General features: G+C 37.7%; 1 protein-coding gene across 5 annotated transcripts in view; it reads left to right on the top strand.

Annotated features, from left to right (window-relative positions):
- Positions 1 to 34: 34 nt before the first annotated feature.
- CUL5 (cullin 5) overlaps positions 35 to 26841 on the top strand; it is a 32270-nt gene continuing 5463 nt past the window's right edge. For 2 of the 5 annotated variants that reach the window (XR_004498183.1, XM_015621356.3), the window contains exons 1-17: positions 713 to 1024; positions 7724 to 7833; positions 10102 to 10201; positions 11602 to 11778; positions 12528 to 12669; positions 13713 to 13858; positions 13935 to 14015; positions 15215 to 15308; positions 18563 to 18693; positions 19451 to 19558; positions 20145 to 20209; positions 22185 to 22317; positions 22836 to 22967; positions 23532 to 23655; positions 24402 to 24577; positions 24696 to 24857; positions 25542 to 25660. Coding sequence is in view for 4 of the 5 variants with exons in the window: in XM_015621356.3 (XP_015476842.2) it covers positions 728 to 1024; positions 7724 to 7833; positions 10102 to 10201; positions 11602 to 11778; positions 12528 to 12669; positions 13713 to 13858; positions 13935 to 14015; positions 15215 to 15308; positions 18563 to 18693; positions 19451 to 19558; positions 20145 to 20209; positions 22185 to 22317; positions 22836 to 22967; positions 23532 to 23655; positions 24402 to 24577; positions 24696 to 24857; positions 25542 to 25660 (2297 nt within the window). In the remaining variant the exon portion in view is untranslated. Of the gene's footprint in view, positions 363 to 712; positions 1025 to 7362; positions 7382 to 7723; positions 7834 to 10101; positions 10202 to 11601; positions 11779 to 12477; positions 12670 to 13712; positions 13859 to 13934; positions 14016 to 15214; positions 15309 to 18562; positions 18694 to 19450; positions 19559 to 20144; positions 20210 to 22184; positions 22318 to 22835; positions 22968 to 23531; positions 23656 to 24401; positions 24578 to 24695; positions 24858 to 25541; positions 25661 to 26841 lie in introns of those variants that run through there. The other 3 variants (XM_015621375.3, XM_015621365.3, XM_033515835.1) reach the window with 3 other exon arrangements.

The following is a 26841-nucleotide window of genomic DNA, read 5'->3' as shown; positions in this document are numbered from 1 at the left end:
CCGCTCCCGGCGCCGCATCATGTGGGCCCGGCCCCTTCCATGGAGCCGCGGCCGCCGAGCGCCGCCCGGGCGGACGCCGCCATGAGGCTCTGAGGGGCGGCTGCGTGCGGAGAGCCCGGCCGGTCCCAGCTCTACCGAGCTCCCCGAGCCTCGCCGCGGGACAGAGAAGCCCAACGCTGAGGCCGCCGCCGCTGCTGCTGCTGCTGCCGCCGCCGCGGGTCTGGCCGGGCGGGCGGGCGGCCCGGGGCCATGTAAAGCGGCAGCGGCCGGTAGGAGCCGAACCGAGCTCGAGCAAAGAAGCCGCCGCTGCCGGCCGGGGAGGCCCCGCAGTGGAGATCATGGCGACGTCTAATCTCTTAAAGGTGAGAGCGGGGCCCGGCCGAGTCCTGCAGGAGGAGGGGGGAGGCGGCGGGGCCGGGCGGCCCTGCGGGTGGCCGGACCGGGCAGGGCAGTGGGGACGGGGGCAGGGCAGGGTCGGGCCGCGGGTGCCGCTGCCCGGAGTTGCCGCTCCCAGGGCCCCCCCGCAGGTGAGCGGCCTTGGGCTGCCGGCCTCGGTCCGGCCTGGCCCGGCCCCGCCGGCGGCTGCTGCCTGCTGCCAGCACCGCGCTCCTTCCTCCGGCTCTCTCTTCCCAAACACCCCTCGTTGGGAAACAGGGTTGCGCCGTGCGGATAGACAGGGCACGATGTCTTCTCTTTGTTTATTTAAGAAAACCCGGGTGTACGGAAAATGAGTTTTAAGTTAAACAAAGAGTTGGAAATTGTCTTCGCTGAGGGCAGATACCGTTATTGGGGTGGCCACCGTGTTCCAGTTTTTTTGTTAACTGCAGTTTTCCTGCAAAGGAAAACTCCCGGAGGCCTTTCGCTTACGTTAAGCAGCTTTGCTTTTGTAGTCATATGTTTTCAAGCACTTTCCCGGCGTTTGATGGCAGATGTCAGTCAGCCCAAGCTGCCGCAGGTTGGAAGAGAAGATTTCAGTGGGACAGTCCAGTGTCTGAGCTCAGGGCTGCCTGCCCTGATCTTTGTGGTATGTATGAGGAGAAGACTCTGTGGCCTTTGAGGTCATGCTAGCAAAGGGAAGGTGGGCCTTCCTCGAAACCACTGTTATTGCCTCCAGTGTTTCTGTAACACCAGTTAACTACAGCGCTAAGATAGGCCTAGGGAAGCCTGCCTGCTTAACTCGAGAAATTGACAATTGAAGATATATATAAATATAGCCATAAACATGTGTTCAGCACTATGTATTGTAGTTCAATGTGGTCCTGAAGAAGCTCTGCTTGCATTTTATTAACCTGACCTAATTTGGATGTATAGATCCAGCCTGAATCTGCTGGTTTTATTTATTACTCTGGGACACTCAGTGTGAAGAAATGAGAAGTAATCTGTCCCTTTATTGCTTCCTGATAGTCCAAAAAAATCTCTATATTAAAAATATATGATTAAAAAAAAAATCTTCCTTGAAATTGAGATGTAATTGAAATTAATTTTAATTTCTGTTTATTTTTATGCCTGTAAGAGGCTGTTAGATATTTAAGCAGATAACACTTCCATATACTTAAAAATCTAATTGAGGAACCCAAGAACACAGGCAAGAAAAATAATGTCCTGTAAGAAGAAATGTCATTTTTGTGGAAAAGCATAGCACAGCAGGGCTCAGACAGTTTTATCACTTGTAAATGTTTCAGACCATCTCTTTGCTGTACTTTTGAGGATTTCTCAAAAGTCCGACACGTGCTTTGATAATACACATGGTGGGATAGCCCACAGTAGATAGGAGAAGCATAGGCCTGTAAGATTTGTCAGCATTCCACCTCAGCTCTTTAGAAAGAGCAAAAAGTAGGAAAACCAGAGGCCTTGACTTGGCAAGATGGCACTTGCCAAACTGAAGTTGTTGCGTTAACTAGTCATGTTTTTGCCACTGGCCTTTGAGTCGTCAATATTTTTTATTGACAATAAGATGTCTGCACAGAGATCTTGTAAAATAGGCTTCTCTGGCCACTCAAAGTGTTATTAAGCACTTTGTTTACTAATTAATGAGTTTTCCAATGACAATAAAGTATGATTCCCACATTACAGAAAGAAAGATTTGACTTTGTTTATAATGGCAAGATAAACCAGTGTGAGAATTAGAACTGGGTAAGGTCTTTTGTTCCCCAGTTGCACTCATCAGAGTGCTCTCTGAGAAGCAAACTCTTGGTTCCAGGTCAGTGTTGCCTGACAGTGCCTTTTTCCATCAGAGTGTGTCCAATATCCTTTTGCTTTCATCTTTAAGGGGAAGAAAAGACAATGGCTGGGCACAGTAAAAATCCCAGGCTAAGAAAAGAGAGGTGTTAAAATCTGTCTTTTCCATATCTTTCCCAAATAAGCCTGCATAATCAAATCTAAGTTGAGTATAGACAGGTCTTAGTTTTGCCAGCATGAACAGGATCTGAGCGTTTTCTTTTGTTTTCCCCCATACTGGTTCAGCTTTCCACATAGTTGAAAAAATAAAGTGAAATACTCCTTTCTGATTCTGTTAACAGATACTAGCTGAATCCAAATCTGACCGGCTGTCATAATTTTCGAGGGCATCATTTAAACTCCACTAGTGCTTAATTTTCCTAATTGTAAATTCTTCTTTAGTGAGAAGCATCTTCTTGGAGAGCCTTCTTTAAAGGCAAAATTAGAATGACCAATCATGCTGAATCCTGGTGAGACAGAACAAACTGTAATGTGATGGAAATGCTGCTGTGCTTAGTAAGAGCCATTACAGGGTCAGCTGGTGTCTGCCCTACCTGTAGCAGAGCTGCTCTCACTCATTGAGACAGTGACTTTCTGATAGGTGACCAAGCAGTTTCCATCTGAGTCCCCTAGAGTTTTTTGTCTCAACACATATGTGACACTTTTAAAGTGGGGTACTTGATTTCGGGAGCCCTGTAGGACTTGTAATGTATTCTTTTTGCAGTGATGATACTGTCTAAAGCAATTCACCTATTGATAAACACTTAAGTTTTTCTGCAGTTTATGGAGCAGAAAGTACCTCAGTTTATTGTAGCACGAAGAAAACCTGTAGCTGTATCCATGCTGGCAGATCTTGACACTATTGTGGAGCCTTACTGGAGCTGCTAGCAAATACAGGAGTCTGCCCTTGCAAGATGAACTCCACATGAGCCTGATATTAAGAAAGAAGCAGCAAAGGAAGCAACAGTTTTTCCCTGGGCTTAAATGAAATGAGAATCACTATTTACCTTTGCATTGATTTCAGCTGTTTGTCACTGGCAACTGGGAACACTTTTGAATTTTTTGACTTGAAGTGCATGTTTCCAGGACTGTATTTAAAGTTTGCCTGTTTCTTCCATGGTTGTTTCCATGTAGGATATTCTTAAGAAGCTAGGAAGTATTGCATGGTAGTTACTTACATACAAAAGCTTTTCCTGTGGCTACTTTTCTGCTTTGAATAGCCTTGCTACAAGCATTACACTGATTTTTAGAGCTACTTGTAACAGAGATTAATCAGACACTGCTTGTTTCCATCTAGGACATCTTATTTCCTACTTCATCCCTCTGGGACCTGGCTTTAGTATAAATACTGTGTGAAAACAATGAAGTCATAAAGGTGAAGATGTTAACTCTGATGTTGATCAGATGTACAGTAAGACCTAGAGAATGCTGCTTTTCTATAATACTGTGTAGAGCATCTGGCAGAGACCAGGGCTGAATTTCTGTGTGGCCTGAGATAAAGAGAGTACCTAGCAAACAGAGTTCCAAAGAGACATTTTGAAGTTCAAAGGGAGAGTAGCATGAAGGTCTTGGCGTATCGCCTTGCCTTGTTATATCTGTTATGTTTAAGTGCTTATGCATAGAATTGAAGAACAGGGAAAAGTATAAAGTGTAAAGTAGTATGTATTTCAAGTAAAGTTTAGTGTTAAAATGGAACTTTAAATCTTTATGAACAAATTTAATGAAGTGAATTTTAAAACAAATTATTTCGTAAGTGGAGTTATTTTTCAAAGCATTAAAATTTAAACACTAGAGTGGCTACTTAGCCATGGTGTGGCTATCAACTGTAGTCTATGTTTTCAGAAAGGATTTGATAAGTAGAGTAATTTTATTTCGTCAAAGGTATGCCTTACTGTCCTGTTTAACTTTCCTTTGGAACTGTGATTGGAAGCAGAGTAGGAAAGAAAAATTGCTAGGAAATACTGCTCAGAAATTGCATGTGTGACTTTGGTAACAAATAAGAATTGCCACTGTTTGACCTCCTCTTCTACTATAAAATCTGTTTTCTCTTGTGCACTAATAGGGATGTAATTAATGAATGGGATGATACACAGTAGGTGGTATTTAATGCACCCTTTCTTCCTGTAATTACTGTATAAAATTGTAATGTCATGGAAGCCTAAATCTACCTAGATAATGTTGCTGTAATTTTTTTTTATTTCAGTAAAGCTTTCCATGCTGTCTCTCAGAGCATCCTTCTGGAAAAAATGTCCAGCCACAGCTGGATAAACACATCATGTGATGGGTGAACAACTGGTTCATTACAGGGAATTGATGTCAATGGATAGGTGATGTCAGACTGGAGACCTGTCACAAGTGGGGTTCTACGGGACTACATCTTAGGCCCTGTGCTCTTCAACATCTTCATAAATGGCTTGGGTAAAGGACTGGAAGGAACACTGAGCAAGCTGCCAGCTGATATGAAACTGGGAAGAGCCACTGACTCCTTTGAAGGCAGGGAGGCCATGCAGAGAGACCTGGACAAATCAGAGGGCTGGGCAATCACCAACCAGATGAAGTTCAACAAGGAAAACTGCCAGATTCTGCACCTGGGATGGGTCAGCCCTGGATGTACTGGGGGATGCGATGCAGGAGAGCAGCACTGCACAAAGGGACCTGGGGGTCCTGGCTGGCAGAAGGTTGAACATGAGGCAGCAGTGCCCTGGCAGCCAGGAGGGCCAACCCTGTCCTGGGGGGCATCAGGCACAGCATCACAGCCGGGCAAGGGAGGGGATTGTCCTGCTCTGCTCTGAGCTGGGGCAGCATCACCTCAATGCTGGGGGCAGTTCTGGGTGCCATGATGTAAGAAAGACATTAAACTATTGAAGAGTGTCCAAAGGAGGGCAATGAAGATGGTGAAGGGACTGGAGAAGCTCTGTGAGGTGCAGCTGAGGTCACTTGGTCTGTTCAGCCTGGAGGAGACTGAGGGGAGACCTCATTGCAGTCTGCAGCTTCCTTGTGAGGGGAAGAGGAGGGGCAGGCGCTGATCTCTCCTCTGTGGTGACAGGACCTGAGGGAATGGCGTCAGGTTGTGTCACGGGAGGTTTCGGCTGGATATTAAGAAAAGGTTCTTCACCCAGAAGGTCTTTGGGCACTTCTACAGGCTCTCCAGGGAAGTGGTCACTGCACTAGCCTGACAGAGTTCAAGCAGCATATTTGGACAATGTTGTCAGACACATGATGTGACTTGAGGATGTTCCTGTGCAGGGGCAGGATTTGGGCTTGATGGTCCTCATGGGTCCCTTCTAACTCAGCTTATCCTGTATTTCTGTGAATTGTTTATTGAACTTAAAGAATAGTTGAGTAGGATTTTTCATCCATTAATTTTATTTTATCTTCTCTTAATTAAAGAATAAAGAAGGAAATGTGGAAATAAATTTACTCCTATGTATAGGAAACACAGTTCTAAACTTCTCTAATGTGATTTCAGGATAAGCTTTATTTGAGGAATTCTTTTTAAGTAGTCAGATGTTGGTTACAAGTGGACACAGGGATTTTTTACAACTGAAGTTGAGTTTTATTTCTGCTTTGTAGGATTAAGTACATAATCACAATCAAATCATATGAACAGTTGTTTTGCAGTCCTCCTCCTCCCCATGTTTTACAGTGAAACAAATCTTTACAAAGAGCATTCAGGTTTTATCTTCAGCTGTTTTTGGTGAAGGGCTGAATTACACTTCTCAAGAATTGCAGAACAAATTTTTTGACCCGTTCCAAAAAAACTTAAGGGGTCTTCTGTGATGTTTCCTTCAAAAGGAAAACTTTTGAGGAAGTTGCTTTTACTTTTTTATATAATGCCTTTTCTGGAACTTGCAACTGTTCAGTAGCTGATATTTTATGTTCATTTATCCTTCAAAGAGGGACTTGGAACAGAAATATCTGCAAGTAGAAGCTACAATTTTCACGGGACTGCGAAAGATTAGAACAACACATCAGACATTAGGAAATAATTGTAAAGCGGGCTCTATATAGGGAAAGCATTCTGTTGATGATTTTCAAAGATGATGCATTCAAATTACTTTTTTTGCATTGGGAAAGAATAGGTAAATAATACGCTAACAATTGTTAACAAATTAACTGTTTCTGAATAGGCTAACGATTATTTTAATTTTTTTGTTGAAAGATTTATAGACTTTATCAGCAGGGGCTGATTCTATGAAGGCCATGTGCATTACCACAATGCTGTGAGGTGCTGTAGCTGTAAAAATAGCTGCTGTGGCACCTGTTGCATCTTTATAGCTTGAAGATGAGGTATCTTTGCACTTGAGAACACCAGGGGATATGTTTGCCAAACTGTGCTTATTCTGAATACTAAGTAAGAGATTTAATTGTAATTTTCCATGTAGAAATTAATCAAAAGGAGGCGATTGAGGGAATTTGGTGTGCTGCTTGTGCTTGTTTATCTGAAGAGATGTTAGTTGCAGAACAGTGCACTTCTCAGAATTTCAAGCAGTTAGACTGTGTTAGTTGCTGTATTTGAAGTGAATTGTGTCAAATGTAGTATTTCTAGCCAAGACAGTGATCTGTTCAAAAGTAAACAGTGCACTGGAACATAACCCTGTAATAGCCCAATCGCTAGTCTTTCTGCCACAGAACTCTTAGTTGGTGTATTCTTTTAATTGCAGGTTTTTCATTTTAAAATGTGGAGCTTTAAGCAAATAGAATCACAACATGTCTGGTAGAACTGCTGTTTTTCTCTCAAAGTTGTGTTGTTTGGGTTTTTTAAATGATGGAAATTAGCTTGGATACTGTGGTGAGATTTTTCAGAATAATCAGAATTATATGGCAGCATTTCATTTCTCTAGCTTTCCTCTTAATTTGTATCATAAATTTGAAAAATCCACCTTGGATTAAATTCTTTAGCATGATGTCAATAATTTTTATCTGCACCAGCGGTGGTCTTGGCCTTGTGGTCCGTTAACCCACAGGAAGAGAGTCTACGATACAACAGCTCCTATGTTACTCTGCTTCCTTCCTGTCTCTTTGCTGCTGATGCCAAATGCACAGTGAGAGAAAAAAGGTGCATGGTAGCATCCAAAATACCATTCCTGACTCCTGGCTACCATTTTGATCAGGGTAATTTATTGAAGACAGGTTCGCAGCTGCTTCCTGACTTCCGTTGCAGGTATCTTGGTTGGAACAGTGAAGCTGCTCCACGTATCATCTGTGTTGTCTGTGTATAAGTCCACTAACAGCTGAAGAACACTTGCTAGAACTTTGCATTGTAGCTAATGCAGTGATTAAATGAAGAAATTGGCAGTTTCTTTGAAGCAAATGATAGCTCTATCATGTCTTAAAATAATACTTATTGTGAGAAGTGTTGTTCAGCTGTGGTGGCGCAGCTTAAATGCTAGCTTGTGAGGGATGCTTGAGAAAATATTTTTATGTTAACTGTAGAAAATGAAATCCTTAAAGACAACTTAAATATACTGGTTTATTAACAATATTTTTTTGTTGCTTCTTCTAGAATAAAGGTTCACTTCAGTTTGAAGACAAATGGGATTTCATGCGCCCAATTGTTCTGAAACTTCTTCGTCAAGAGTCTGTCACAAAACAACAATGGTTTGATTTGTTTTCGTAAGTAATTTTTTTGTATCTTACATCCTTCTGCATGATGGGAATACAGTTACTGAACTACTTCTGATACAGACAGAAGTTATGTGACACGGATTGTACGGAAACACGGAACAAGAATACTAGTTTAAGTTTTATTAAGGGATAAGTGGGCCAACATCACTGCAAGTGTGCTAAAGTAGAACTTTGCTGAGATTCAGGTCTTTGCAAATAGAATGGAGAAAGAGCAGCAAAGCTTTTGATTTCAGCTGACCATAAACAAATTTTGTCCCTGCCCATAAGCTTTTTCGTAGAATTAGAGAGAAAATGTTTACTGCTGTCTCCATAAATTCATTTAAAGGCCGTTGCTGAACGTTACCTTATTCTGATTTGAATGGCTTTCTTCTAAAATAACTCAAGTAACAGGGTGGTGCAGTTTAACTGGTATAATTTGAATACTTTTTTTACACTAAGAATGAAATGTATGAGTTTTCAGACAATGTTGGTATTAATGTGCTTTCTAAAAACCCTGCTATTTTCTTCCTTCCGAAAAGCAAGAAGTTGCTTTTCTAGAAGTTCGGGTGATTATTTTTTTGTGCCACACATTGTGTGATTTTTGCAAACATGATATGGAAGTGAGTTACAAAAGAAACATCAGAAGTATACCTAAAATAATCTTTGTCTCGGTGGAGTTATTTGCCCTGAAATATAGTCATAATTTAAATCTGCAGCTTCTTCTTTCGCTTTTTAAAATCTGTCACAACAGTAGTTCTTTTCCAAATGCAGTCTTGTTGCACTCTGTCTTTATTGCTCTTTTTGATGTGGAAAATGTAGTGATTCTTTTTACACCCAGTTTAATGCACCTGTTGCACTTTTCTGCCAGCCAAGAGGAAAGGTAATCTAACGTGGTGGGTTTTAATATCTTAAATGTCTCTGCTGTAGTAGTTGCCAGAGACATGGTATAGTTAAGGTAAAAATTCTGTTCTGAGTCATTGCTTTAATTTTTAATAACTAGTTCAATAATTCTACATTGGAATTGAAAATTTTATATTGTTTTTCCTTGTAGATGAGTTACTGAATAGAACTTAAATAAATTCATGACTAAATTAAAGCTATTGAGGGAAAGGATCCAACTTCCCTAGGTTTATATTTTTGGACAGTGTTCTTTGTTAAGGTTCTTAATAAAAATGCAAAATCTGTAGGTGTCTTCTACATGCCCTTTGAGTATAATTATCCGGTATTGCTTTTTTTTCACTGCTGTCAGGAAACAATGACATTCTAAATACAGTAACACCTTTTCTGCCTGTGAATGTTGTGTAAGGCTCACCAGTTACATTAGACCTCTGTAAACCTTGGGCCAGCACCTTTAATCTGTATCAAAGCAACTTACCAGTCTTGTCTTTTTGGTGAAACTAAAAAAGCTGCTTTTGTATTGAAATAAGTGTATTGATTAAATAGGAACAAAGTAATAGCTTTAGACTATGGGGGTGGTTTTCTGCAGGGATGTGGCCTTGTTACTGAAAGGTAGGAGAAGAACCAGAGGATGGTAATGAGTCAAAAAAAGGCTTGCTAAGCCATGTTGTATATGATGTATGGTTAGGAGTGTAACTTGCTTTATTTAGTCTTCAGTATGGAGAGATCAGGAGTTAAGATACACTTGCTGGGTTGTCAAATAGGAAAAATTTCCTTTGAATGTTCATTAAAACTCAGAATTTTGCTTTGCAGTGCTGTTTAGTAACTTTTCTCCAGTAGTGTTTCACTCAAAAATGCTACTACTGTTTAAGTGATCTTATTAAACTAATTAAATTGTCTTTTAAATTATCTGATCCCTCAGGGTTCAAATTTCTCATGAGGAAGGTCTATTGCCTTTGTAGGATGTTGTAGTGCTTGGATTGTGAAACTGTCAGGGAAGGCTGCATGTTAATGATAGTGTTTTAGAATAGCATGGGCTGAGTAGTAACAAAGAAAAGCTTTAAAAATTGTCCTTAATTCAATAAGGATTATTGAATAGGTACTGAAAATAGAATTGTCTTACACATCTTCTTGACCACAGCTTTCTCCTACATAGGTAGAGTTACTTGCTTCTAGGACTTTTGTTAAAGCTTCAGTCTTTACCCCAAACATGCTTTCTCCCATGTGTCACTGGGATCTAGTTGTGTGTTGTTTAACAGTGGCAGATAAAAAGTATATTAATTTCTTAGATGTGCTGAAATTATGACTGTTAAGGCCTCATACATTACACCATCAAATTTTGAGTAGCTGTTACTAAAAAGTGGATAAATTGTTTTCTAGAGATGTACATGCAGTTTGCTTGTGGGATGATAAAGGTCCAGCAAAAATCCATCAAGCTCTGAAGGAAGACATCCTTGATTTTATTAAACAGGCACAAGCAGTAAGTTCTTAATGTTTCATAACTTCTATTCATGTTGTTAGAAAAATAGCTAAATAATTCTGACATTTGTTGGATCTAAATGCATTGCTTTTTTTGTTTGGAATTTTGTGATGTTCTGGAGATCTAATTACCCTGCAAACTTCTACTGACAAAAAGAAGAGCCTTGAGCATTTGCCTGGTTCATTGTTTTCTCACAGTGCTTGAAGCTGGGATGGGCAGTGATTTTTGTGTTATATTAAAAAACAAAACAAAACACAGCATTATTTTTGTTTATCTAACAGTACTTACGGAATTTTCTTCCACTTGAAAACTTCTAAAAGCAGAATTTTCCTTAAGAAATTACTGTCTGAAAAAAAGATGTTTATACAGCTTCAGTGCTATTTTGACATGTTCATGGATGGCTTTAAAATAAGCCATATGTACAGTTGACTACAAATACCTGTGCCATCGACTCAGCAAAGTGGTTGTCCAGTTTTATGGGCTTCCCTCCAGATGAGTGATGCTGTCAATAGACTCAAAGGAAGTTCTTCTGTTTGTAACACATACTACAGGAAACATCTTTTGCTATGAGGGATTTAAAAGAGGGAGTTGTTGAGAAATTAAAAAAAAAAATTCTAATCCCATGATGAAGATTTAGAAAGATTCTGTACACTTTTATCCTTTCAGTGAAGTGATTTACACCACTAAGGCTTTGCTTCAAGGAAAGTAGTTTTTTATAGAGGCCTTTGTATAACCAGGCATATAAATGTTGGTTTTTAAGTTCTACAGCTTACCTGCTTACCTGCATAAATGCTATGCTGAGCTGAGGCCTTTTGATGTGGCTTGTGTTGGCTGTTATTTGATAGACAGGGTTTTTTGGCATTATGACAGCCAGTGTACAATGTAGCTAAGTTTTCAGGCTTTAATAAAATATACATGTTAACTCTCTGTCTGAGTCTAATGAAATGTTAGCGGGTGCCATTGAATCAAAACTTGTCACTGTATAGAATGTAACACCATCCTTACAGGTTTATATTGATTTAATTTTTTTTTTATATGCTTGTACCAGCACATGCCTTTAGACCAAAGATTTTAATTTTTAACTTGCACATGACTTAAAAGGAGAAAAAAAAAGGTTAATTTAGAAAATTTAGAAACTTTAGGAAAAAAATCTAGAAATTTAGAGAATTAGAACTTATTGAGTACTTTTTTGCTTCTGTCTTTCTTTGCCCTTTAGAAATGAGACACGGGTTAATAACTACTTCAAGAAACCAAATGGCACTTCAATATGTAGACTTTCTTAGTCTGATGTATCTGTATATTTGAGTTTTACATGGGAAATTATTTTCAGCATAAATGAAGCCCATATTTTGTACATAAATTGATTTTTAAGTTCCCTCCTGTGCTCGCCCCACCTGCAGAGAGTGCTGAGTCACCAGGATGATACAGCTCTACTCAAAGCCTACATCGTGGAGTGGCGCAAGTTCTTCACCCAGTGTGACATTTTACCCAAGCCCTTCTGTCAGTTAGAGATCACTCTGATGGGCAAGCAGGGCAGCAACAAGAAGTCCAACGTAGAAGACAGCATTGTTCGAAAGGTGAGTGAGCTGTACTGCCAGGGAGCTTTGTTGCACAGCTGGCCTCAGTAACAGCACTGAGGGCATTCTGTAGCTTAAGATGAAATTCACCAATCCTGTAATGTGATGCAGCAGCATTAGTAGCAATCACCAAAAATAATAAATCACAAATGGAGTATAAAGGAGCACATTGAGTGATGAGGATTTTGATAAGAGCCTCCATAACTAATCTTGAAACTTTGCAGTGCTTAGATGAGATGTGGAGATTTTTAAAAACTACAGATGCATTACTTGCATACTGAACTTTCTTGTTGGATAAATGCAGTATAAAACCATCAGTCTTTTTCTTTACATAACTGTGGTCTTAGTTGAGTTTTTAGTTTTGTCTAAGACTATGCCTGCCAAATGAATTATATTTGGGTGTTTGCGTCCATAGTACCCACTGATATTGCAACTCCTGACACATTGTATTGCTGGAAAGGTTACTTGACTGATTATCAAGAACTGTAGAAATAATATGGAATGAATACATGAATTCAAGACTGATTCCCTTTGCTCTTTAGGCTAATTTAGAATGTGAGCTGAATATGACTTCTGTAAAAAGTTCAGAGCAAGATCAGGTTCTGACGTAGCTGAACTGCTGTGTACGACCTGAAAATTACATTATAAATTGCTCCATTTCTGTTTCTGATGCCTTGTATTTTTTTTTCACAAATTTAGGTCTGCATGTACCTTTCTGACAGGATTTTTTTTTTCTTCCTGATATGCAGCTCATGCTAGATACATGGAATGAATCCATATTTTCAAATATAAAAAATAGACTTCAGGACAGTGCAATGAAGCTAGTTCATGCTGAAAGACTAGGAGAAGCTTTCGATTCCCAGCTCGTTATTGGAGTTCGAGAATCATATGGTACGTCTTGCACACACTGATGTGTTGCCTCCTCACTTCAGTAAATGAATTTTCTTCACACAGTTGGTAGTTGTGATGGTAGGGTTGGAATTATCTCAGCATTTTGTATTGATTTTTTTTTTGTGCTTGTTGATACATGATACTAATTAAATTTTGTTTATAATCTTTAGCTTCTAAGTGATTTACCTGTGAATCAGTTACTGCAAAATCAGTGTTTTCAAAGAGAAGACTACTTTCTGACCTTTTGGGGTTTTACATATAACTTAGTATGTACTCCTTTACATACTGTTTCTGATTCTTTAGACAGTTTGAAGAAGAAATGTTAAACAGGCTGCATTTAAGACTTTCAGTCTTTTTCTTTGTTGCAGAACAGATCTGTGTATCTGAAACTTCTGAGGTATTTCACCATTGCCTGCTACTTTTGAAAGCTTTCCAGCCTGTTGAACTAAACTTGTGGCTAATACTCTCTAAGACAGCTTCTTATAGAAGTCAAGTTCTAACTTTTTTTAAAGCATATTCCATTTAATGAAATTTATTTCTCTGTAAGTTGAGAGGAAAGCGGAAATTTTTCCAAATAGTGCAAAGCACTGCAATAAGCTTACTGTCTCCATTCTTGTAAAACAGGGAAAAAAGTCTGAAATAGAGACATTGTGATTCCAGGAACAGTGTCTAAAAGAAGCTTTTTGCTCAGTCAGGTGGAGAATTTTTCACTTTATTAGGCACTATTCTGAGCTTTTTTATTTCTTCCTTACAATTTTGCAGTTGTATGTGTGTTTATGGTTACCAAATCTGGATGTCTGAAGTACTGGACCTAAGTATGATTTTTTTTTTTTTCCCCAGTTTGCCATAGTTGATCTGAATGTTTCTGGGAGCAAAGATAGGCCAAATTTGGTTACCTTTGTGATCAGAGTCCTGTAATCAGATATTTCAAATTGTTCAATGCAACCTATTAGTACAAGCCTCACTCTCTCATTGAAATTTGTTTATTATTAGCCACATAAATTTTCATGACTTGAGAGTAAGTTTGGACTTTCTCTTTGCAGTTAACCTTTGTTCTAATCCTGAAGATAAACTTCAGATATATCGGGATAACTTCGAAAAGGCATATTTGGATTCAACAGAGAGATTTTATAGAACACAGGCTCCTTCTTATTTACAACAAAACGGTGTACAGAATTATATGAAATATGTAAGTAAAAATTCTGTTGTAACTTTGTACTGAACATGTTAGTACTTAAAATGATTGCTGTTCTACTTTTGCACAGGCAGATGCTAAACTAAAAGAAGAAGAGAAAAGAGCACTTCGATATTTAGAAACAAGACGTGAATGTAACTCTGTAGAAGCAGTGAGTATAATGTGTATAAAAACTATGTAATTCATAGTTACACAGTGTTTTTATATTGCTGTTTTTAGTTTTGTGTTACAGTATTAATTGATAGCAGCAAATTGAAACTCTCTATTTTATGGTTTTTAGTCATAAATTATTTGTTGCAAAAACATGTATTACTTTCCAATCTGGTAATCTACAATTTCTGCTAGTGTTTTAATAGTATGTGTAAATCAAAAGTTAAAACTGAAGGGCAGGTTTTTATTCAGATTGTTTTTTCTTCTTTCATTCTGAGTTAGGTATGGTGGATTTTTTTCCTGTCATTAACAGTGGATGAGAATCATGTTTGAAAATAAACTGTCAAATCTGTTTGGCAGAGGATATCTCAGTGCTCATTTAAAACACCTGAAAAAGTTACTGTACATTGCAATTAAAAGGAGACATAGAAATTTCATTAAAGCTCTAATATATTTCCTCTTAGTCTGAAATATGGCCATTTAATATAAAAGATTTTTTTTTCCTTTCCTTTCTTCCCTCTTCAGCAATTTTTCACACAGTTCAGATTCTAGAGTAAGATTTAAGTGCAAAGAATATGTCATAATTGTCTGTGTTGAAATTAGTTCAGGAAACAGGTTATTTTAAATAAATACCTTTTAAATCTGATCATTTTTTTGAAGTGGATCAAAGTATGCTTTACACCTTTTGTTAAGCTGTGAGTCATTCGTTTTGCACAGGTATAAATTGTAGCCCATATAAAGAGGCTGACAAAGGAGAGATGGTCCTGACATGTGCAGGCAGTTTCTGTTCTAGATCTAATGCCTTGTCTAAGCCATCCAGCCTGGTCCAAATAGGGTGTGATGGAATGAGAACTATTCTTAGCTCTTGGATGTATACTTGGAAATGAAGTAGGATAGTTACTGTTCCAAAAGTGGTCATGGCTCCCTTGAGAGAAAAGAGTCGACAGAAATACTAAGCTCATTAATGGTTTGGAGGAGAGTTTGCCACATTTACTAATCTAAACATTTTGAAGAAATATGGTTCCTGCATAGATGCTATTCAAACTGCACATGCTTTTATGAATCAGTGAATGAGTTAATTATTTTATAGAGCTAATTGTTGAGAACAGGTTAGATTTTGTGTCATGGCTAACTTCAGATACGTAAGACTTCAGTGTTCAGATGTCTGCTTGAGCTAATCCTGTGTTTAATATATTTCAGCTCATGGAGTGCTGCGTCAATGCCCTGGTGACATCTTTTAAAGAGACTATTTTAGCTGAGTGCCAAGGCATGATCAAACGAAATGAAACAGAAAGTAAGTGGAGCTTCAAGAGCAGTGCAGGGTGAACCCTGCATGAACTGCATAAAAATAGATTTGTGTGTAGATATATCAAATTACTGTTTTTAATAGATGGCAGTTGTGTTTAATACAAAAATATTATTGCACATGAACAATCCCACAAAAAATTACCATCATTGATTCATATTATTTTCTATCACTTTTGAAATCAATATACATAATACTCTAATTTGAATGAGCGGATAGCTCTAATCTTGCTTGAAAGAAAATATTTTGTGCTCTGTTTTCTTTATTTTTTCCTACATTTACTTGCATCATATTGACCAACTCTGGTAAATGTTCCATATGTCTTTACTTTCTCTTTGAGTACTCCAGATACAAACATTCCCTCTTCGTTTCACCCCAGTACCTCTTTACACCTGCAAAAAAAGTGAAACATCTCTTTATAAAAGACTTTTTTTCTGAAAGGCAGGGAAAATTTTTTCTTACTCTGGTTATTGATGCAGGACCTGTAGGTCAAATGAACAAAACCTCTGCAAAGCTGTTTGTGGGGTTTTATAGCCAGTATATCAGTGTGAGTATTGAAAGTTAGCTCTGCATACAAAACTTTGGAAAGTTTTAGATGTTTTTTTTAACTCTGCTGCCAGAAGTTGAGAAATTAGTGTGATTCAAAAGGCTTCTGCTGGTCCTGTATAACAAAACAAACTAAATATGTCATTAAAATATTATAATTCCAGTAGGAAAAATGAAAAAGAGAAACCAAAATCACAGGTTAATTTTTCTTTGAAGTCTTGGTATCCTGCAGCCAGGGAATATTTACTAATGTCTTTGGAGGTTTTAATTTCTATGGAAATGAGAAAACTGTTTTATGACTTATAATATTAGAATATTATAGAAAATAGTCACTTCTGAAGCCATCATTTAAGAAAATATTTGACCTCAAAACTATGTCATACTGATCTGTTTATCTAGCAGCATGATTTCTGGCAATAGTCCAGAGCTAAATGTAGAAAGCAGTGAAACTTCTTACAAGTATATATTACAGTCTTTGGGAGAATGCAGGAGGCTTATGTAAATGCAGAGCTTCAGAAGGGTTCATTTGCCAAAGGACCTTTCTTTAGAAACCTGTTGAAATATTCAGACAGCCCTCTCTTGTGGCTGTGTCTGTCCTGTGGTAGTGCTTGGTTGCAGAGCATTTCTGTTTAGTCTGTAAGAACTGTTTCAAATGTTTCAATGAAGAATGCAGGTGTAGGTGACTGAAATGTAATTAAAGACTGGAGTTCTACATAGTAATGTATACATCTGATAGTTTCCTCTGCTGTGCTTTGCTTATGCATCTGACTTCTTGATATTATCTGCACTGACAAAAAAGGGCTGTTTTGGTAGGTATTTTTGGGTATGAGCTGGACATATACTCTTGTTACATTAAGTAATATTTACATGCTGTGCAAAGACAGAAAGGGGTAATGTTTACCAGCTAAATTCTATCAAAAAATAGCTTGCAAACACTTCAGAATTGACTTTTCTGTGTTTTTGTTTGCTTATTATATTGGGGAAAGGACAACTAAGTTTATTCTTGAAGTGCAACAAAAATAAAAAGTATGCTTAACTTTCATGAATACAGAATGAAAGCAGACTTTAGGTGTCCCAACAACTACACCATGGATTTATTTACTCTTCAGTGTCATAATGTATTCTGAGAGAAATTCCAGTAAAATACTTATTTTAGTTTTGTTACTTTGAAATCTGTCTTTGAGGAATTTATGACTTTTTGGATCCTTTGGTCTTAGGAATGTACTTGGAGTCTTCCTTAGCTACTGATCATTAAGAGAAACCACTGATTTATTTCTTTTTTAAAGTATTTATGGCATCACTACTGTACAGAAACAGATGTAGAGCCCTTTAACATATCTTTTTCCTTCTCTTTTTCTGCCCTCATTTCCTCCCTCTTACTCTTTTTAAAAGCCTAGATTAAAAGATCCAGTAAAAGTTGAGTTTTTTGACTTTTTGTATGTAAAACAGTGCTGCTGTTTGTTACAGCAGATCTGAGTTGCACTGAGAATGCCTCCAACTATATTTTCTTTTTCTGGTTTCTGAAATGTTGCCATTCAGCCTGAGTTCTCTGTAGTACCATTGCAGGTTCTTATTCAATATTGTCTGTAGTTTCCATTCTCTAATTTGCATTGTTATGTTCTAAAAGGATTTTTCTTTTCTTCTCTGTGCTTTTCTCTTTGCTTCTGCAGCAGCTGTTGCGGTACAGATGATGGTAGCATATTTCATCCTCAATGGTGATGGGATCTTGATGTTTGTTGCTGACAAAAGTAATGCAGAGGAGAAAGCAAAGGCAGGGCCTCTGACTTTTCCTCTTTCACAGTAGACATAACATTGAGGAACTAAGTGGATCTATACTTTTTTTTTCTATTAAAAAAAAATGAGAGACCATTTGTTCTACTTCATGAAGCGAAGTCCTTTGCCAAGCTGAATTCAAATCTCTGTGGTCTCTTTACAACAATCCAGTGACCTTAATCCCAGTGTTCTTTGTGGACAGCTTTGTCAAGATGATTATTGATGTTTCAGTATCTTTTCTTTTCTTTTTTCTTTTTTCTTTTTTTTTTTTTTTTGAAGCAGTATTAAAATATCTTCACAAAAAGTAGACAAATCAAGCACATCACTTTTTGAAGTTTTTGTTCTGGTAACTTTCTAAAACTAAATAACCTCTTTGGGAAGAGGAGTTCACTGTTTGCATTAGTCAGTTTTGGTTACTTCAGAACTTTGCAAGCTTTTATAAAACAAGGTATTTTAAGTGACATTGAAACATACACAAAGAAAGGTGTCTTTGGCTTTAATTTAAAATTTAAAAAGATCTTGAGTCCATACAGTTTCCTGCATAAACTCCTGTAGTCTTCCAACTGAGAGACATTCTTGCTAGGGATTTGAAGGCAGAACCTGGACTTAATCCAAATAGGCATTGGTTTTAGGGGGGTCTTGTTCAAGCTTGTGATACATATACATTAGCATACCATATAAGATACTGTGTGCATAAGCAAGTATTACATTGCAATAAATACCTTTTTTTGCCTTCAAAAGAATCTTCTTGTGGGACCAAAATTAGAACAGTTCTCAAGACATCTTTCTTTGTAGAGATTATTGGATTATCTGTTCTCCACATATTTAATGTTCCACTTTAGACATGCCTTGGAGAAATGCAGTATATTTGGGTTTTATACAGGTCTTTGACTGGTGGCTTCATCAGTATTTCTATCTTTCAGAGTTGCATTTAATGTTTTCACTGATGGATAAAGTTCCAAATGGCATAGAGCCTATGCTAAAGGATTTGGAAGAACATATTGTTAGTGCTGGACTTGCAGATATGGTAGCAGCTGCTGAAACTATTACTACTGTAAGTGTATTGGGTTTTAGTAAAATAACAACAGGAAAACAACTTTGCAGAAGTGAAATATTCTCTATTTGTGGGACAAATGCAGGAATGGAAATAATTTTTAAGATTTTGTGTTTAAATTTTGATCAACTGGAAGTTTTAAATGCCTTTAGGATAACTTTTTATTATGTTTTCAGTTGTGCCTTTAAAAAGTTAATCTAATTTGTGGTAAAAGTTATACATTAGGTGCATGGGATTCTTATACAATACAGTTATGCTAGAATCTTAATTTAAAAAGTGTAATCAGTTTTTCCAGAATTATAACTTACTGTTGAAATTTGAAATTTGCTTTCCATCTAGAAGTGGTTGTTCAGTGTAGAAATTATAAGGGGTTTTTCCCCACTGTATTTTTTCAGCTTTTTATCACTTTTTTTCTTCTGGGTCTAGGAGGCCTAGGTGTCTGCAGCAGTTAGGATGTGGCATGTGTCATCTTTTATTCATCCTTGAAAACATCCTTTAAAATAAAACATTACTGTATAGTATTTGAAAGTTACAGATTTTTTATTTTTTTGTTGTTGTATATTGGAAATATTATCCTGAAAGTGTGTTTAGGTGTAATTGCTGTAGAGCTCTTCAATCCAGAGACTAAAGGTAAAATGTAAATTCACAGTATGCAGGCATTTTAGGGTACAGGATTTTTACACATTAGGGAATTATGTGTATGCTCACACTGAATTCTGTTGAGCATTGGTTTTTTATTTGATTTTTGCCTCTTTAGGATTCTGAGAAGTATGTAGAGCAATTGCTCACGCTATTTAATCGGTTTAGCAAGTTGGTTAAAGAAGCTTTTCAGGATGATCCAAGATTTCTTACTGCCAGAGATAAGGTATGTGTTTCTGCTGGTCTTTTGTTCACTATAAGAATTGTTGCAATTTATATTATGATGTCTCCAAAACCCTTGTGCCCATTCACTGTTAAATTTAGAAGGTGCTATTCCTCTATTAAATATGCAGACTAAAATATTGATGAAACATTAATACCAACTGAGGAGCTTTTAATTTTTGTTGTAGTGCTGCATGAAGTTGCATGTATCCAGCTCTGTAATGTTGTAGAGCGCATTAGAAGATGACCTTTGTATTGAGAAGAGTAATGTCCTATTCAGCAATAACTTGTGTTTGGAATTTACTTTGTCTCATGACTTCAGATATGTAACCTGGTCCATGTAATCCCTTCCTAAATTGTTGTTTAAAGGAAACTACTGTGGTAGTGGAAAAGAGGAAGACAACAGTTTATTGGGGAATTGAGTCATAGAATCTGAACTCGCAAATTGAAAGTAAAATCTGCAAGCTTTGGGCTAATAAAAAAAAATTTGGATTAATTCCATGTTACAGTAGTGTAAAAATAGATAAAATCTTTGCAATTCATATCAGACAGAAACGGAGTGAAGCACCAATAATCTAATTATTTTTCAGGCATACAAAGCAGTCGTGAATGATGCTACAATATTTAAACTTGAATTGCCATTGAAGCAAAAGGGGTAAGCCATTTAAACTTTATGTGAATCATGGTTTTTAAAGTGTCTCTTGAAAAAGTAATGCTGTCTTTAAAAGGGCTTTGATTTTTTTGCATTATGGAATTTCAGATTGCTTATTGATCTCTGATTAGACTCTCTTCATGTGGAAGCGGATCAGTGAATAGCAGCCTGGTTCAGCTTGAATTTATGTGTAGTATTTGGGGATCTGTTCTTTTATACTATGGGTCAGTTTGTTAGTTGAAGTTCGTAATGGCTTCCTGGATTATTAATTTCAAAAACCTCAGCTGTATAACTCTGTTGCAACTTCAGCAAAGGTCCTGGGGAAAAATGAGGCAGTAATCTTCATGGGAATAACTGTGGCTGATTAAGGTGTAACCATCCACAAGCTGTTTTCCACTTCCTCTTGTGCCAGTTGTGAGTGTGACCTGTCCAGCTGTTGCATTTTTGTTTCAGTGCAGGATTAACCAGGTTAGTTTAAACAACTTCCAGTAGATTAGGCAGACCTGCGTGAGTCAAGAAGAAGGACCATGCTTACAGTGCCCGCTCTGCTAACTCAGCCAAGAGAAGGTAGCAGTCAGTTAATTGATTGATAATTAACATTTACTGTGTGATGTGCCACTTGAGTAGGAATTTGTATATATTTAGGTGCTTGGGATTGCTTATATATAGTTTGTTGTCTGATTTACTATGGAAACAAAGCTTTTGTAGCTGGGCTGCCAGCTTTCCTTTCCAATTGCTTCTAGGTAGGGGTGGATGGTTATAAATACCTGTCCAGCATCTTGGTTTGTATTCTGGGTTTGGTTTCAGATAATGGCAAGCCTGAATAGGGATTAGTCTTTCTTCATGTATTTATTGGAGGAATGCTGTCCCAAAAGACTGGATCCCTGCTTTCCATACTTTGCATAGATGTAGGTACGGTAGAGGAGTTTCTTAGGTATCTTCTAACAGTTTCCTTTTCTGTGGGGCTGTCCCAGTTGATACCTCATTCAAATTGTTTCACTCCTAAAGTGAACCTGGCCTAGTGGTTTCTTAGAAACCACTGTGATTGTGATGGTCTTCTGTTCAGCATTCTTCTTCCCAAGCACTTTGAAGTTCTCTAGATACACACCCTGGTTTGAACAAAATGAAACTTTCTTGCTTAGTCTCCTTCAATAGCCAAAAGACTTGTGATCTGCTTGTACTTTAAATGGTCTTTAGGAGGGCAGAAGACATTAGCCTGCAAGCTGCTTCATGAACTATCTATACTAATCAATGAGGGAGTGAAAAAATGAGCAAGAAAAATGGATTCCTGAGCTTGCTGTGGGCCCTTGAGTAGCTGTCAAATTGGTGCCATCTGACTCTAGGAATAGGGATTGGTCCTTACCTTTCGGTTTTATTCACCAGTCTAGACACAGGTGGAACATGACCTCTGCTTGATGAATTTTGAAGAACCAACAGTCTGTCTACTGTAGCATCTTGTTCAGCTTCAGTCTGCATTTAATTTAGCTGTTAGTCCATCCTTCATAGCTGTGATGAAATAATTTTATCCTGTTACTATGTGTTAAATGTGTTGAGTTTTGCAGTCTGTGAAGTGTGGTGCAGGGGGCTGTTTTTGAGACCTCGTTACAACATACTGACAAGATGAGTGGAATATTTCACTGTAGCATTTGTTAATTCTTTACTGGAATACTTCTTTCCATGCAATATTTTGTTGTTTCAAACTGTAGTTTTACCTGTATACTTCATTGTTACAGTTCTAAAATTGTAATTAGTTAAAATAAGCTGTAGAAGCTGTCTGAAAGTGTTGGCAGTATTTATTCTTTCAAGAAGAAAGGGTGTTATCCCTAACTTTTCATTAGTTTAATGAGAATCTAAATTCAACACCAGGATCCTTGCCAAGGGGATCAGGAGAGAGTGGTTTGTTTTGTTAACAATGTGACTACTCCAGAATCGCAGGATTCTGTATGGTTTGAAGAAATACTGTTCTTCTTTTATCTAGTGTTGGATTGAAAACACAGCCTGAATCCAAATGCCCGGAGCTTCTTGCTAATTACTGTGACATGTTGCTAAGAAAAACACCACTAAGCAAAAAACTAACCTCTGAAGAAATTGAAGCAAAGCTTAAAGAAGTGGTATGTTTCTGCTTTCTATTTTAGTTATTCTGAAGAATGAATTTGTTTGTTTTATGTCCTTATGTGGGTTGAGGCCTTGATCTTCAAAATCAGTTATGCAAGGTGTAATAGTAGAGAAAAGAGTTTATTATGTTATTGTGTGTGTTTAAATCATTCAGTGTTTCATGTCTCCTGTGTCAGTCCACAAGACTGGTATACTAAATTAATGCCTATATGAGACTGTAATTTATTACAATAACTAATGTTCGTCTAGAAAATAATACAGGAGATTTTAACATAAATAGTATCAATGTCTTTTTTGATTTAAGAGAATTTCTTGATGGGTGACATGAAGAAATTGAAGGTGTGATATTATGAAACATTCATTGCTGATGCCTACGATAGTATTGGCACAGTGGCTCTTAAGGCAATGTCAAGTAGCCTTTCCCTAGTCATAGTCTACAGTGCCATTAGATCAGCATTCAAAGACTTGTCTGCTTGACAATGCAAATAAATATATTCAACTCTATTTTTGACAGCTTTTGGTACTTAAATATGTACAGAATAAAGATGTTTTCATGCGATATCACAAAGCTCACTTAACAAGACGTCTGATATTAGATATATCAGCTGATAGTGAAATTGAGGAGAATATGGTGGAATGGCTCAGAGTAAGTAGCGTCATGTCTTTCTTTGGTTGTGCCTCATACTTGTGATTAATTTTTTACTTTTGAACTTAAATATCTTTCTTGCTTAGGTGAGTTTTATCTTTAATATCAGGCCACTCAGGGCATCTTATACTTCCCTTTTATCACGGTACTTTGTGAAAGTAAAACGTATTTTTATATGCACATAAGCAAAATTCAGTGTACTTGTTTAATTACATAAATAATTTGAGATCCATTCTAATTTTGATTTTTCATGTAGTTTAGAATATTATTTGCATGCCTTAAACATTCCTTCAAATCTGAGAACTCATGGATTCCTTAATGCATGCATATGTTCTTCAACACTTGCATTTCTTAAAAAGAATCATCATATGTCCTTAAGGGACAACTACTTATGATCCATGCAGAAAACCCTTCATATTGCATTGCAGATTCATTATGACTGTAAAGTGATGATACCAGTGTACTTCTTTGTGCTCTTAATTTATTCAACCTTATTATTTTAAAAATGAAGCTTTTTGTTCATAGTTTTCTATATAATTTTTAATGTTCTGTTTGTTTGTTTAGGAAGTGGGAATGCCAGCAGACTATGTAAACAAGCTGGCTAGAATGTTCCAGGATATCAAAGTCTCTGAAGACTTGAACCAGGCCTTCAAAGAAATGCACAAAAATAATAAACTTGCTTTACCAGGTATTGTTTTCAAATTATTAGCTACTTTTTATTCCTCATAGTGAAAAATAGCTCTGTTAAATCTTAGGTTAAAAATTACGTCAACTGCAGGTTGAACACAATCTCCATAGCATTGTTGGCCCTAGATTGGAAGTGTCTGTAGACTCTGCTTTCTCCTGTAGTTGATATTAGAGCTGTATCACTCTGTAAGTTGTTTTGGGTTTTGATTGTGAGCAGTCTTGTAGATGCAGATTCCCTTCCTTTGTAGACAAATTGCAAGCAGGGGCTTGAATTGGTATCAGCCAGGTGAATGCCTGAACTACCTCGTTTTATGCCCTCATCATTCTTCAAGTGCTCCATGCTGTGCTCCTCCTTTATCTGCCAGCAGGAGTGCTGGGTGCATGCTGTGAAGAGCTTCAGTCACATTCTGAGATTGTTTCACTGATGAGAGATGCTGATGAACATCAAGTATTGGACCTGCCATGCTGAAAACCCTTGAGTAGTGCTTATAAGCATCAGCTGTAAAGCTGCACTGGAGTTCAAGGAGCTCTGCAGCAGCAAGCCAAAAAAATGGGTTTCAGTCAGTGCTGCTGGCATAAAGCCAGTGCTGCATAGAGTGCATTAATGTTTAAGTAGGTAGAGACCCTGCAACTTTCTGAAAATTCAGTCCTTCATAACTGTGTTAAGAGTAGGGAAAAATCCCAAGCCATTCTGGTTTGTCTCTCTGTTATACCTGGAGATTCATATAATCCAATATCATCTTACAGCTGACTCTGTGAATATTAAAATTTTAAATGCTGGTGCCTGGTCCCGAAGTTCTGAAAAAGTGTTTGTCTCGCTGCCCACGGAATTAGAAGATCTCATCCCAGAGGTCGAAGAATTTTATAAAAAGAATCACAGTGGTAGAAAACTCCACTGGCACCACCTCATGTCCAATGGAATTGTAAGTGTGTAGTTTTCATTATATCAGTCTTAATGACTGCACTCTCTGTGTATTTATAACAGTAAGAAAGCTTGTGATCCAGACAGGCTTACAAGTAAAATTTTCATTCTCTTCACAGATAACATTTAAGAATGAGGTTGGCCAGTATGACTTGGAGGTAACAACATTTCAGCTGGCTGTGCTGTTTGCATGGAACCAAAGACCCAGAGAGAAAATCAGCTTTGAAAATCTTAAACTGGCAACTGAACTCCCTGATGCAGAACTTAGGAGGACTTTATGGGTATATCCCTTTCTCTTGAAACAGATTGTTTCTTGGTTTTTGTACTCGGAAATACCGGAATAATATTTTTAAAGCACTCTCTGATAAGTTTGAAACTGAAATGTGAACGTCTTTCTTGGTAATTTATCAGTTGTAGTGCTGGCCTCTTGCACTGCTGCTGAGCGCACACAGCCTTTACATTAACACGTTCTCTCTACCCAGTCTTACTTCACAAGCTTTTGGAAACTGCAACAATTTTTTGACCATACAAAAAGCACAGAATTTGACTGTGTTTTGTCAAGTGGGTCTGGTCTAATTCTAGGAAATTAGTGACACCTGGTACATGTTGCTTAAAAATAACTTGTGTTTGCTTTAGCAGACTTCTAATTATTTAGCTCATGAATAAAGAGAGAAATCACGTCAGACTTAACACCACTTCTGTGGTGTTTGTGAGTTTGTGTAAGCCGTGTGTTTGTGTATTTTACTACTTTGGATGATTCTGTTTACGCTAACCCATTTCAGATTCAGAAGGAGATTTGGTAAACTGTATCCTCTCTGATTTTACTAGTTCCAAACAAGGCTATATGGTTCCCTCACTACAGTTAGCATAGCAGTGAATTATGGTTGTAGAAAGTAGTGATTTTACATTTAGAAAGTCTGGTGTTTTATTTTCATTTTTTTCTCCCCCTCCTTTTTTCTCTGTAGTCTCTTGTAGCATTTCCAAAGCTGAAACGTCAGGTTTTATTATATGAACCTCAAGTCAATTCTCCCAAAGACTTTACAGAAGGAACCCTCTTCTCGGTGAACCAGGAGTTCAGTTTAATGTAAGATGATGTTTGAAAAGTAAAATAACAATGCACTGTTTTATAACTAAAGGAATTCACTTTAACTTAACCTTTGTTCTTGAAAGTTTTCAAAATTAACCTAGACACATGCTTTGCTGTCCTGCCCTCACTTATTTTGGCAAGTCATGCTTCAAGTAGGTGATTGGACTAGATGGCCTGCGGCAACTCCTTCAAACAAATGTTTTTATAATTCTAATTTCTGCGAAATTAAATGTCTTACACACTTAGGGACGAAGTGCAAAATTGGAGGCTTTGCTATGTTCCAATTAGCAACAAATCCATAAAATTTCATGGAAGACAGCCTGTAATCAGAGGCTGGTGCTCTGATTGTATTGATTTCTGCACACACACAGATTTTCAGAAACAGAGTGATTAGTTAAAAAAAAGGCAGTGAGACTGCTTAATAATATGCTGTTCTGTCAAGAGCCAGGATTTTTGGTGTGGCTCTCACCAGAGAGGAGTGTCTTTATTTCTGTGAGAATTGCAGTGCTCTTTTACTGGTGCTTTGAAATCCTTCAAGCACAAGATAATACAAAGAGACAATGTCTAAGTGGTACATACTACGTTCAGTGTGGTTTACTTGCTTCTGCCTGCCTCTACTGTCAATGACTATGATAAGAACCAGCTCCTTGCTAGGAATCCCAAATTCTGAGCCTCATTCTCAGCAGCAGCTTGGACATCTGGATCTGTGGAGAAAAAGATAAGTGACCAATCTGCTTTCCTGGGGCTTAGTTTGTTGCCCAGGGCAATAATGCTTATTCCTGTCATCACGATTCTGAGCTTTGGGAAATGATGAGAGGACATGAAAGAAGACACAGGCTGTAGAGAAGGTTTATGGGTGACCACCGAAGAGTGCCATCAGCTTTCTTTGTTGCAATAGCTGGGTTTTGTCCCAGACAGTTCTTTGATGGAATATTAACTACTCAGATTTCCTAAACTTTGTTGTAAAACTTCCTCCAAAGAAATACACATTTCTATAATTAAATTGAAATATATTTTTTCTGAAATTCTGTTATTTCAGCTGCTAGGTTTATTTGTAATGGTTGTTAGCATTATTTAGGTTTCATTGTGCTAAAACATCAGCATTGAGTTTTGATCTGTCACGCAGCTCTCTCACTGCAGTAATGCTAATAACCTCTAAATATCTGTCATGCTACTTG

This window comes from Parus major, chromosome 1, assembly GCF_001522545.3.
Source record: "Parus major isolate Abel chromosome 1, Parus_major1.1, whole genome shotgun sequence".
Lineage (NCBI taxonomy): Eukaryota > Metazoa > Chordata > Aves > Passeriformes > Paridae > Parus > Parus major.
The sequence above is the reverse complement of the archived record's forward strand: the minus strand, read 5'-3'. Positions and strand labels throughout refer to the sequence as shown.